Raw genomic sequence first — 12,259 nt, 5'->3', positions numbered from 1 at the left:
TAAAACAGCTAACTCACATTTGCATATAAAATAATACAGCTATTAAAATATATATTAATACAAGATGAACATTGTGTGAAACATAATAAAAATAATATTCAAATATTCTTGATTTATCAATAATAAATATACTTGAAGAGAAATGAATGTGGTCAAAGAAAGTTCAATAGAGAACACTGAAGTCAAAGACAACAATCATTACTTAAATAAAAACCCAAGTTCAGATTTTTATTGTTTGATTAGAACATTTTTGTTAGATATTGTGTAACTTGTATATACATATATTTATTTATATATATGTATATATCATATATATATATATATATAGCGCCTCCTTCGTTGTCAAAGATGAGCACATTTTAATTTCCAATGTACTCGAAGATGGTTATTATTAAGTCCAATCCTCACTTAAAAAATCTGGCCACATACTTGGCATGGGTAAGTTGGGTCTAATACATATAAGTCTGCTTCTTCTCTCAGCCTTTTGTTAGTTCTACGTTCCTTCATGCTGGCTGCACTCCTTGCATCATAGCTTGAGACAGCTTCACCACATGAGGAGCAATCGTCAGCCAGTGTTTCCCAGCCATGAATGTCAATATCACTCTCCTTTAGGGAGCTTTTAAGTGTGTAACTTGACATCCCACTAAAGATGCACTTAAGTATTAGTCGTACATGGCTTCAAGGTAGAGTTACAGAAGTTTCAAGACTAATTCTATAAACTTACTTTGAAAGGAGTTGCATGAACATCACGGGCCTGAAACCTGGAACGCAGAGGTGGATCCAGGGGGTTTCCTTGATATCTAGGTACAGGAAGTCCAAGAGCTATTACTCTAAAATCTTTACTGACTCTTACAAGCCGCAGGGCATCCAGCTCTTCTTGCGTGTGATCAGCCAGAAGTTTGTCATATCTATCTGCAGCCATCAAAAATCTCCCATCATCCAACTGCATTTCTCGGTTCTCAAGAAGGTTGTTCAAGACGGGAAGTACATTTCTTTCCACCTTCTCGATGCCCTCAAGTACAAGTATTCTACCTTCTAATGCAGCTCTAACAGCACACTAGACACAAGAACAAATAAAAGTAATTATAATAATAATTTTACATAGGCTTGTATTCGAATCTATAGGTCAAGGAGGATTGCAGTTTTTTATGTGGCTACACAGTCCTAGCTGTCAGTGCAGACATAATCATTATCTGCCTGTGGTCAGTTTAGGTTATTTTCACTGTCTATAACAATTAGTACCGGTACTCCTATTAACAAAAGACTGCTTTAGCATAGAATAATGTTGTAATTTATTTGTAGATAATTGAGAAATTACAATGAAATAAAATATTGTGCAAAAAAAGCTCAAAAACAAAGGATCTAACTGAGATGGTTGAATATAAAAACATTTTAAAAATTACTTAACACTTGTAGGTCTCAAGATAAAGGACTAGCTATTACTATCAATGAAGACACTATCTATTTACTATTCATCAAACACTGATGGACTCCTGAAAGATGAGCAAATAAACAAATGTCATGTTACCAAATGTCAGGCATTGATGACACCAACCTGATCTATATAAGACGCTGTTCCACTTTCAATTTCTCGCCTTTGTTTCAAGTCAGACTCTGTCGTATCTCGAGATAAGGCCACATACTCCAGTTCTCGTTTGGTCAGTTGCTGCAGTGAAATGCAAGCCAAAAATCAACAATTTGATAATGATGTTGGGGTGAAAATCATAACAAATAGATTCTCATTATTATAACTACATGAGCGCAACTTACAAGATACATCATTGCTATCTGCCTCCTCAAAGGGCCAGGTGGACCAATCAAAAACACATCCTGTCCAAGTGCATCCTGGATAACAATATGATTTATATGTCAAATTTAACATGAAATGGCCTAATTAACATATTCTTCTATACATTTACTTTTAAACCCAGATTTTGAGAACCTAAGATCTGTGGGTTTACATACTCTTGGTTTAAACCAAGATTTTGAGAACCTAAGATCTGTGGGTTTACATACTCTTGGTTTAAACCAAGATTTTGAGAACCTAAGATCTGTGGTTTAGATACTCTTGGTTTAAACCAAGATTTTGAGAACCTAGGATCTGTGGTTTACATACTCTTGGTTAGTCTGCAGTATAACTAGATAAAATTTTGATAAGCTGTGGAAATGCTAATTGGGGGAAAAACTTCCCTGGACATATATTTATGAAAGGGTAAATAGGATACTTTAAACTGCAATGCTTATTTAAACTTTACCTGGGAGACAAGTGGTTGAGTAAAAAAACAAAAACAAACAAAGAAAAAAAAAAAGAAAAGAAACAAAATATTTATGTATCAATCCAGAGAAATGCAAAAGATGGTGAAAAAAAGTGGGTAGAGAGCAAGGGTCAAGGCTACTAGAGTTACTAAGAGAGCAGATTGAAAGAAACAAAGCTGAACTGACTCCCATCTCAACTGTAGCTAAAATGCCTACTATGAAGTACCTGCTTGTACCAAATTTAAGATTACCAACTCAACAAAGGTCACAACAAGTATCAAAACAAGAAATTAGACTGCCGAGTATCTCTAGCTTGCAATGGTTAATGACCATACTTAAGACTTCCTGGTTGAGTTCATTATTTCTCTATCACAATGTCTTTCTAGTGACAACCCCTTTGATTTATCTTAGATATAAAAACCTACATTTACTAAATGAAGCTGGATGAACAAGAAGAGAAGTTTTAGAGAAAGTGACATACCTTCTGCATGATCCATCGTAAGTGTCTAAGTGTGGACTGAGAAGGATGAGCTTTTACTAAAAACAGAAAAGAAATGTATAGAACAAAGTTTTCTTTTTTCATTAGCTAATTACTAAATATTGTCTCTAGACAAGGTCCAACGGTGCATTTTTTTAAATTCCTGATCAATGATTTTGTTTTACAAGGGCAAGTTGGCTGAGTGGTTTAAGCTCTTGACTTCTGAATCTGGAGTCCTGGATTTGAATCTTGGTGAAGACTGGGATTTTGAATTTCTGGATTTTTAGGTCACCACTGAGTCCACCCTACTCTAATGGGAACCTGACTTTAGTTGGGGAAAGTAAATGGCAGTTGGTCTATGAGCCAGCCACATGATATCCTGCTTGTTTACCATCGACCAAAGAAACAGATGACCTTAACATATTCTGTCCTGTAGGTCGCAAGGTCTGAAAGGGGAACTTTACTTTATCACTTTGATTTGGTTACATTTAGTAAAAGACAACATAAGACTATGAGATAGTGCTATTGTTAAAAAAAAAAAAGGAGCATTGGAATGGACAACTTGGAGACAATAGGAACATGTTAGCACCAATTAGCCAAATTGGCAAGTCAATTTTTCTTTGTAAACATAATCCTTAAGCCCAAAACAACAGAAACGAAATAAGTAGGAGAAAAAAATTCAAAGCTACTTACAGTATTTTCTCGGCACAAGTTCTGGATGTTTGGCCTCTTGAATGATTTTGCTAACATCTCCTATTGTCACTTTTTTCCCTCCTAAATGAGATTAAATATCATTAATTTAAAAGAAAGTAAAATTATAACCAAATCCATTCCCAGAGATTATAATTTAAAATACAAGTTTCAGATGATCCTTCAGGCAATATAATAAAAATAATAGTAATAATAATAGTAATCATAAGCATTTAATTGATATAGCACTGTTAAGAAAGCCAGTTCCAAACCTTTGGTCCGTGTACTGAAAAAGCCAACAGACCATAAGTTTTGAAAGAAAAAAAGCAACACAAAAAGAAGCTTTGACTCTGTCGAGTAAAGTGCACTCTGAGGGACATGCGCTAAGGTATGAAGGAATTTCATGTAGTGTATGCAGTAGCAGAAATGCAAATTGAACAATCCATGCAGGGATTTCTGCTACTGCTCTCCTGAATAAAATTTGTAGTTAGAACCGGGATGCATGGACAGTTCAAGATACATTTCTGATTACTGCTTGCCTGTGTGCAGATATGTACCTGTATGTATCTAGTAGTGACGTTCCTTTCTATATTTCTATTTTGCTACAGAGACATTGATGTCCTTGATGAATTTAGATGTTTTGTTTGTTTTACAAGTTTCAGATGTCCCTTCAGAATTGAATATTGATACATCCTGGCCTAAGCCTTCAGCAGGATGGCGGGGGATGGCAGCAGACTGGGTTGAAATCCAGAACCATTGAGACAACAGTCCAGAGCTCATCCCACAGCCAGACAGCAGTGGCGTAGCTAGGTTGGGTCCAAATTTGAACCCTGGGCCCCCAAATCCCAAACGAGTGTCTGAAATTTGTTTTTACATTAAATATTACGCTATTATCTCATGTCAGGCTGTCGAATGTCTAAATGCAGAGGGCTCTAAAGACGTCAAGCCCCCCGTGCCACCAAATCCCTAGCTACGCCACTGCCAGGCAGCGAATGCAAGTAGCGTTACATAGACTAGATGCTAACCCTAGACTAAATGATGCACATGTCACTTGACATTTTATTGTCTTAGTTCATCAGAATGTATAGAAATCATACATTTTTTAATAGAACTAGATCTAGTAACTTACTTGACAATTTAGTTAGCGTACCTGCATTTTCAGACACCAGGCGTATATGAAGAATATGGTATGTATCTTCAGAAGATCTAGATAATATTCCTTGTAAGTTCCGCAAGCGGCGGCTTGCAGATTCCATTGCTAACAGAAGTTTCATGTTTATCAATCCTGTTTAAATTCTCCTAAAATTGCTATAATTATAACCATTATTGCTTGGATTGCTTGGCACTAAAAATAGATCTAAATTAGTATATATTATTATTATACATATTATATCTATATATAATACAATATATTATAGTATATAATACTCATCTATAGAAGGTAGTCAATTACAGGCTACCTATACTATAGCAGTGGCAATGTCAGAAGAATGTGACTGCAGGCATTATCAACCAATTCACAGTATGAATATATATTCACAGTCATGCCATTTGGTTTTGAAGAACTTTTAAGTTTAAAGACTTAATTAGAAGTTAGAGATCTAGAATAATCTAGATCATTTGATCTATAAATAATATAATAATACTAGATATATATAGAATATAGAATCATTTATTATAGACTATTTTGATTATTTGACTATTTCATCTGGACTCAACAAGACTTCCACATCTTGTCTAGTATTTTTTTTTTCTCTGATAAAAAAATATACTAATGTCACTAATGAGGAAAGGGTCTTTAGTTTAGAACTTTAGAAACAAGAAAGTAATAGATCTAGATTAATCTAGAATCTAGATCTAGAAATCTAGATCTAAAATTAAAAATAATTCTTATCTAGATCTAGTCTAGAATCTTTAGAATATTAATATCATCTTATTTTTTATCTAGATTTCTAGATCTAGATTATTATCTATATCTAAGTCTAAGTTCTAAGATAGTAAGATTAAGATAGTTACATACTGATACATACTACATAGTAAGTAATACTAAATAGTCACTATAGTCTATACTATAGATATAGTAGAGTCTTCTGGAGTTTGTAAATATTGACTGTAAAGACTTTTTTTTTAGTCTTCAGAAAGTCAGATGAGATAGGCTTTTAGTAGTTTTAGTGACTTAGCGGCACTTAGCCTCTTGCTTGGTCTTGCCAGTCTTGGGTCCAAAGTTCCTTTCTATTCACTATTCTGTATTCAGTATGTATTCTAATTCTAGATCTAGAATCTACTAGGTCTAGTATACTATGTAGGATTGTAGGCCGGCTACTCCTCCTAGATCTACCTAGTGACCCTAGTCCTAGACTTAGTAATAATTATAATCTAAATTCTAGATGATGCATCTAATACTCATTCTAGACTTCTCTTGCACTTGTTTAAAACTCTAGATGAGGTCAAGATTATGAAATCAAAATGTAAACTCTGAACTGCAGCATTCAGAAGTAAAAAGACGATTTTTTTTTCCATATATCACAGACCTATATACCCATGATGTTTTGAAAAATGTTTAAAATTTAGCAGTCAGAAGCCAAAATATGAATTAAATCTATTTCAGAAAAAAAAAAATTCTGATGACACTGACATTTGCTGCCACGTAGTAAATGTAGTGGCAGTGGCATCTTTTTTGAAGCACACTTTTAGTTTTTGGAGAAAGAGATTTGGCAGAATTTAAGTCATTGGTTAACATGCACGAAAACTAAAGAAAACAGAAAGAAACTGGAACAGACACAAAATAGAGCAGTGAGATTCATTCATAACAAACGAATATTCACATTTGACTAGAGTAACACCTTTATCAAAATCACTAAATTTAGAAAGCCTTCAGGGGAGAAAACTCAAAAGTAAATGTGCAAATATGCATAAAACATGCATGTTAACCAATGACCTAAATTCTGACAAGTCACTGGTTTTCATGGCTAGCTCAGGCAACCCATTCCATGCTCTAATAGCATTAGGGAAGAAGGAGCATTTGTACACATTTGTCCTAGCATATGGGACGAGGAATGTGCCTTTATGTCTTTCAGAGTATTTTATTAGATTTTGTATTTGAAGATTATGGTTCAGTGTTTTATGTATAATAGCTACTTTACCTTTGAGTCTTCTCTCTTGAAGGCTTTCTAAATTTAGTGATTTTACTAAAGGTGTTACTCTAGTCAAATGTGAATATTCGTTTGTTATGAATCTCGCTGTTCTATTTTGTGTCTGTTCCAGTTTCTTAATGTTTCCTTGAGTTGAGGGGATTGGAATGTTGTCTCTCATAGCAACCCCCTCCCCCCTCGACTATCAGCTGTTGAGCCCAAAAGAAAGATAAGTATTAATTCTCCTAGGTTGGTAGCCTGCTAAGATTAACAAGGAAGTACTGGCCACATAAATAAACATCGTTTACAACTAATGATACATTCAGATAGCTTGCTGTGCTCATGTTGACCAGACACATTCCAATAGCTTGCTGTGCTCATGTTGACCAGACACATTCCAATAGCTTGCTGTGCTCATGTTGGCCAGACACATTCCAATAGCTTGCTGTGCTCATGTTGGCCAGACACATTCAGATAGCTTGCTGTGCTCATGTTGGCCAGACACATTCAGATAGCTTGATGTGCTCATGTTGGCCAGACACATTCAGATAGCTTGCTGTGCTCATGTTGGCCAGACACATTCCGATAGCTTGCTGTGCTCATGCTGGCCAGACACATTCCGATAGCTTGCTGTGCTCATGTTGGCCAGACACATTCCAATAGCTTGCTGTGCTCATGTTAGCCAGACACATTCCAATAGCTTGCTGTGCTCATGTTGGCCAGACACATTCCAATAGCTTGCTGTGCTCATGCTGGCCAGACACATTCAGATAGCTTGCTATGCTCATGTTGGCCAGACACATTCCATTAGCTTGCTGTGCTCATGTTGGCCATCTTCAGTCGGGATACGACTATGGCTCATTTCGTCGATGACTTTTTCATGTGACAGTATAACCCTATTCTATTGAGACACCACCTTACTCATACAACGTTGATGATGATGGCATTTGGTTTAGTGGTTTAAAACTGTTGAAACGAAATAAACAGTTGGAGTAGTTGAGCTTTTTTACACGCTTGAGTTCTGCGTCTTGCGTGGATAAGTTTTACGGAGATAACAAATCAAATAATAATTTAATTTACAGAACGCTGCTAACAAACAAAATGTAGGCTCAAGGCGCTGCGAAAACATTATAAACATGAAAGCCGAAATAACAAACTTATGGAGAAAAGTTTTTAAACCGATAGGACTTATTATAAATATCGAAATAACACAGGCGAGAGGTGATCCAAAGGTGATCAACGCTGATGAACGCTATTGATTAACAAGTTTAATAATAATAAAGGGAACCGTTGAATGTCGTCAAGCTAAATCTCTACGTCTAAAAAAAAAACTGCCGTTCTCTAAAGCTGTCCAAAGTAGTCTGCTTACATTTCGCTATTCGTCCTAAAAACCTAGTTTTGTTTTTTAGTAGTCGCGTCATTGTCTCTAAATCAAAACGTTTCCTTTCTATGAAACAATGGACCTCATTCACCATTCGTTAACAACAAAAAATTTAGCCAAGTGATAATATTGATAAAAACAACGGAAAAAACTGTCACGTGACAGCCTGTGTGTATTATGTAATTTGTATAGAAGAGATAGAGAATCACGTGGCTAAATGTTGTTTGTTTACGATTGGTGAATAAGGTCCATTAATTCCTAAACTGCCATAACAACTTTGACCTTTCTGTCAATATCGCGTATGACGTCACAGCGGGGAAATGACGTCTTAATGTAATTGCATCATGATAATGAAGTGTCATCAATGCATCATTGGCCTCCTTCAGTCATAGAGCGACTATGGCTCATGTCTTGGAGCACTTCGTTATGTGACTGTAGAGCCCTGTTCTGGAGAGACATTCGCATGCATGCAAGCGAAGGTTTTGGTGGCGAAATGAAGAAATAGACCCCCGTCGGACAACGGCTTTGTCTACAGTAGATGTTGCAAAATATGTAGGTCGCTAGTGGGTCTCTGTGATCACGTGAAATACTGCACTCATTCTTACTCAGCGGTAGTTCCAGACGTTTTTCGTTTCGCTCGATTTTCTTTCAGAGCTGAGGCCAAAGTTTTTTTTAAATCTTCTTGGTCACCATCTCTCTCCACATAGTACGGTCTTGGCCTATGTCTTCCCAGGAGTTACCATCCCTCTCCACATAGTACAGTCTTGGGCTATGTCTTCCCAGGAGTCAACATCGATATTCTTATAATTGAATGGACCTCATTCACCAATCGTAAACAAACAACCTTTAGCCACGTGATTCTCTATCTCTTCTATACAAATTACGCAATCCATAAAGGCTGTCACGTGATACGTTTTTTTTTCATTGTTTTATCAATATTATCACGTGGCTAAATGTTGTTTGTTTACGATTGGTGAATGAGGTCCAATAGTGTGCTTAAACAAGAAGGAATTTTAAAAAAATGTAATTCGTTTGTTGGATAATATGCCATTTTATTAATCAACTGAGGTCAGTAAAAAAAAATTAAACAAAAAAAAAAAATCAAACATAATGTTGAGACTATTGCACGTTGGTTTATTACTGTAACAAGTAACATACTAATATCAAACGTTAATATTCACTTAACATAATAATATCGTTTGGCCATGAACTTTTGTCAACTTGAATTTTGTTGAAATCAGTGATTCGGTTGAGCAACTTTGGCGCTATTTTTGGAAGTGTAGAAATAGGGAAAGGCCTGAAAAGAAAAAAGTAAAGGATAAAATCAATTACGAAAATAAAACACATTGGGTACACTGCGTACAGAGTAATTAGTGCTTTCATAAGCTAAACGATTATTTAATTATATTTGATACACCACTCAATAAAGATAGCTGGCAAGCGCATTTTCAAAAGAAATAAAATCATATTTAGAAGTGTCATGTGAGTTTGTGTATGTGTTAATGTGTGTGTGTGTGTGCTAGTGTGTTAGTATGTGTGTGTGTTAATATGTGTGTGTGTTAGTATGTGCGAGGAGAAAGATTCCGCGTATTGTCTTAATTCTATTCAGACCAGTTTCTTAACTCTTTCTCTCCTAACTGTCGATACCAGGGGCGGACTGGCTATATGGATAAACGGGCAAATGCCCGGTGGGCCGGTAACAAATGGGCCGGTCTGGTCGCGACCAAAGAAAAAAAAATTCAATGAAGAAAACTTTTTAAAAGAATTGACAGCAGCAAGACACAGAGGTCCGAACACGTTTTCTTGTTGTTGTTTTTTTAATTCTTATTACAATTAATTTTGTTTGAAATTCAACAAGAATATCAAAAACAAAAACTATACACTGTACGTATTCTCATATGCAAAATGTTAGACCGTACTTTCTGCTATGCACGAGCGGCATGGACTGCTTTGATGTCTTCGAGGTTGTGTTTGGCCTAATCATTTTGCTGGTCGGCATGGGCCTTTGATGGCACTCCCTTTTTTTTTTTGCTCCTTCCCTGCCCTGTCTTTTAATGGTTCCAATGAAATTTAACCAAAAAGAGGGATGGGAGAGGTTAAGTTAGAAGACATTGATATAACGCAGCAAAAAAAATAATTAAAAAAAAAGATAGGCGCGACAATTAGATCTAGCTCTTTAACAATACTTAATAGAAATTAACTTTAACACATACACATACACATACTTTTTAATAACATAGATCTAAAAATACTACATTTAAGGCTTTCAAAAAAAATTATTTAATTAAAAAATAAATCTAGATCTAAATCAATTTTTATACTATTATAATTAATGGCAAACTTATGATTAGTATGAAGTCATTAATGATGAAAATTCTTACAATAATTACAATAATTTATATAGCACTGTCACATCCGATATTTAATGAAAGGAGATTTAGGCCTATATTTTAAATAATGGGTCATGGTATATTCATATACAAATCGCGTTTTTGAGAATGTACTAGGACGAAGCAAGAGATTTTCACATTAAGCAAGTACCTCTTTAACAGTTCTGCTTTCTCTTATCTTTTAATAGAATGAGTTAGCCAGGAAAACCAATGATTTAGCATATTTTAAGTCACAGATCAACATGCATGACTAGATTGACACATGAAATGCGTAAGACGTAACAATCTTTTTTTTTTTGAATAAAAGTCTGTAATCTATAAGTAATACCAAAAAAGCTTCAAACTCAATAGTCTGCTATTGTATTGTTTATAGTTTTCAGACTACATACATGTATAAATAGAATACATTATGTAATCATACGAATGCATACATCCAGTTTTCGATGCGTTATCAAACTTTATATATTTTGTAGAGAATTAGGCTTACACGTATAAAATAACACATGGGCGTAGCCGGGAGGGGAGGGTCTTCAAACCATCACTTGCCTCAGACTTCATTGTCTGAAAGGGAAACTTTACTTACTGCCCCAATGCAGTCAACTTAAGCAAACTACAGTCACCAAATTTCATGGGCGTAGCCAAAAAGGGCTTTGTGGTTTCCCTTCCCCCTACAATACAAAAGCTAAAGCAAAACTATAGTTACCATTTTCTACCAGTCGCTGGACTCCATTAATTAAGTGCAATGAATAGCAGATTTGGTTTTTAAATATTTTTTAGCGGAAGAGTAGCAAACTAATTGCACTGTAGAGACCTCAGAATATGCATTTTTAAAGCTTAAAATAACGGAAATAATGCTTGGTTCCGGGGCTACGCCCCAGACCCCACTGGGGGGGGGAACTCACAGCGCTCCCCCGGACTCCCTAGCTGCCCTTTGGCGGTGTGTACTGTCTTTCCACTAATTATAGGAAGAGAGTATTCTAGGGTAGAAAAAACGTTTGAAAGAATGAAAGATCATAATGTAATGAAGATTAATTACATCTACACACACACTAATATATATATATATATATATATATATATATATATATATATATATATATATATATATATATACATAAATTGAGTGGGGTAAAAATCCCCCCCACACCGAAAATATATGACATGGCATTTGTGGGCCGATTTATATGGTAATGCCCTGGCCGATTTTGATACCCAGTCCGCCCCTGGTCGATACCAACGTTGATTTGATCCCATTGAATTAAATCGATTTTTGGTTTTATCAACTTTAATTTGTGTTATATAAAAAGAGCACGCTTTCTCTTATAATTCAATACCTACTATAACATTTTCTGATAATTAACGAAAAAAAGTGACTGAAGATTAACCCTAACAGGGTAGTGAAATACAAATGAACAGAATGAGTAATTCCATTGGAACGTGGAAAATAATTACGGAAAGAGTTAATTATCATTTGTTATTCACACGTGTAAAACACATTTCCTCATGGATAATAAAAGATTCTTATTATTATGGAAGTGAATGAAATATCACTCTCAGGCACTGCCAGGGCTAGGCTTCGTTAAAAGAAAACAAAGCTCATTGTAGTCCCCATAACTGTGTCAACTGAGAAATTTTCTGGTGATGTGGCAGGTCCACAGCAGTACCGCCCTCTGACAGGCAACGAGAGTCTTCTAAGGGATGTTAAGGGCCTTGAAGGAATCTGTTATTATTATTATTATTATGTTAGAAACGAATGAGTATTCATTCTCTGGCGCTGCCAGGGTCGAGTTTCGTTAAAGAGAAACACAATTCAATTATTATTATTAATATGTCCTACCTCGGTTGGACATTCGATTGGCTCCCCTGGCATCCAAGTCAATCGTTTAGACCCAATTGGCTCAATCTGGTCAGAAAAAAAAAATGTGTCAAATTA

The 12,259-nt window shown here is 35.5% G+C and overlaps 2 protein-coding genes across 3 annotated transcripts in view; both read right to left on the bottom strand.

Annotated features, from left to right (window-relative positions):
• LOC106058244 (von Willebrand factor A domain-containing protein 8-like) overlaps positions 1-4,769 on the bottom strand; it is a 55,305-nt gene extending 50,536 nt beyond the window's left edge. Inside the window, exons 1-6 of the mRNA XM_056022720.1 lie at positions 4,575-4,769; positions 3,428-3,508; positions 2,738-2,793; positions 1,771-1,845; positions 1,556-1,666; positions 725-1,057 (exon numbers count right to left, since the gene is read on the bottom strand). Of these exons, the coding sequence (XP_055878695.1) occupies positions 725-1,057; positions 1,556-1,666; positions 1,771-1,845; positions 2,738-2,793; positions 3,428-3,508; positions 4,575-4,698 (780 nt within the window). The 5' untranslated portion in view covers positions 4,699-4,769. The remainder of the gene's footprint in view (positions 1-724; positions 1,058-1,555; positions 1,667-1,770; positions 1,846-2,737; positions 2,794-3,427; positions 3,509-4,574) is intronic.
• Positions 4,770-9,049: 4,280 nt separating this feature from the next.
• LOC106060097 (phospholipase B1, membrane-associated-like) overlaps positions 9,050-12,259 on the bottom strand; it is a 35,981-nt gene continuing 32,771 nt past the window's right edge. For both annotated transcript variants that reach the window (XM_013217984.2, XM_013217914.2), the window contains exons 12-13: positions 12,164-12,229; positions 9,050-9,233 (exon numbers count right to left, since the gene is read on the bottom strand). In XM_013217984.2, coding sequence (XP_013073438.2) covers positions 9,174-9,233; positions 12,164-12,229 — 126 coding nt within the window. In that variant the 3' untranslated portion in view covers positions 9,050-9,173. The remainder of the gene's footprint in view (positions 9,234-12,163; positions 12,230-12,259) is intronic.

Source organism: Biomphalaria glabrata, chromosome 3 (assembly GCF_947242115.1).
Source record: "Biomphalaria glabrata chromosome 3, xgBioGlab47.1, whole genome shotgun sequence".
Lineage (NCBI taxonomy): Eukaryota > Metazoa > Mollusca > Gastropoda > Planorbidae > Biomphalaria > Biomphalaria glabrata.
The sequence above is the reverse complement of the archived record's forward strand: the minus strand, read 5'-3'. Positions and strand labels throughout refer to the sequence as shown.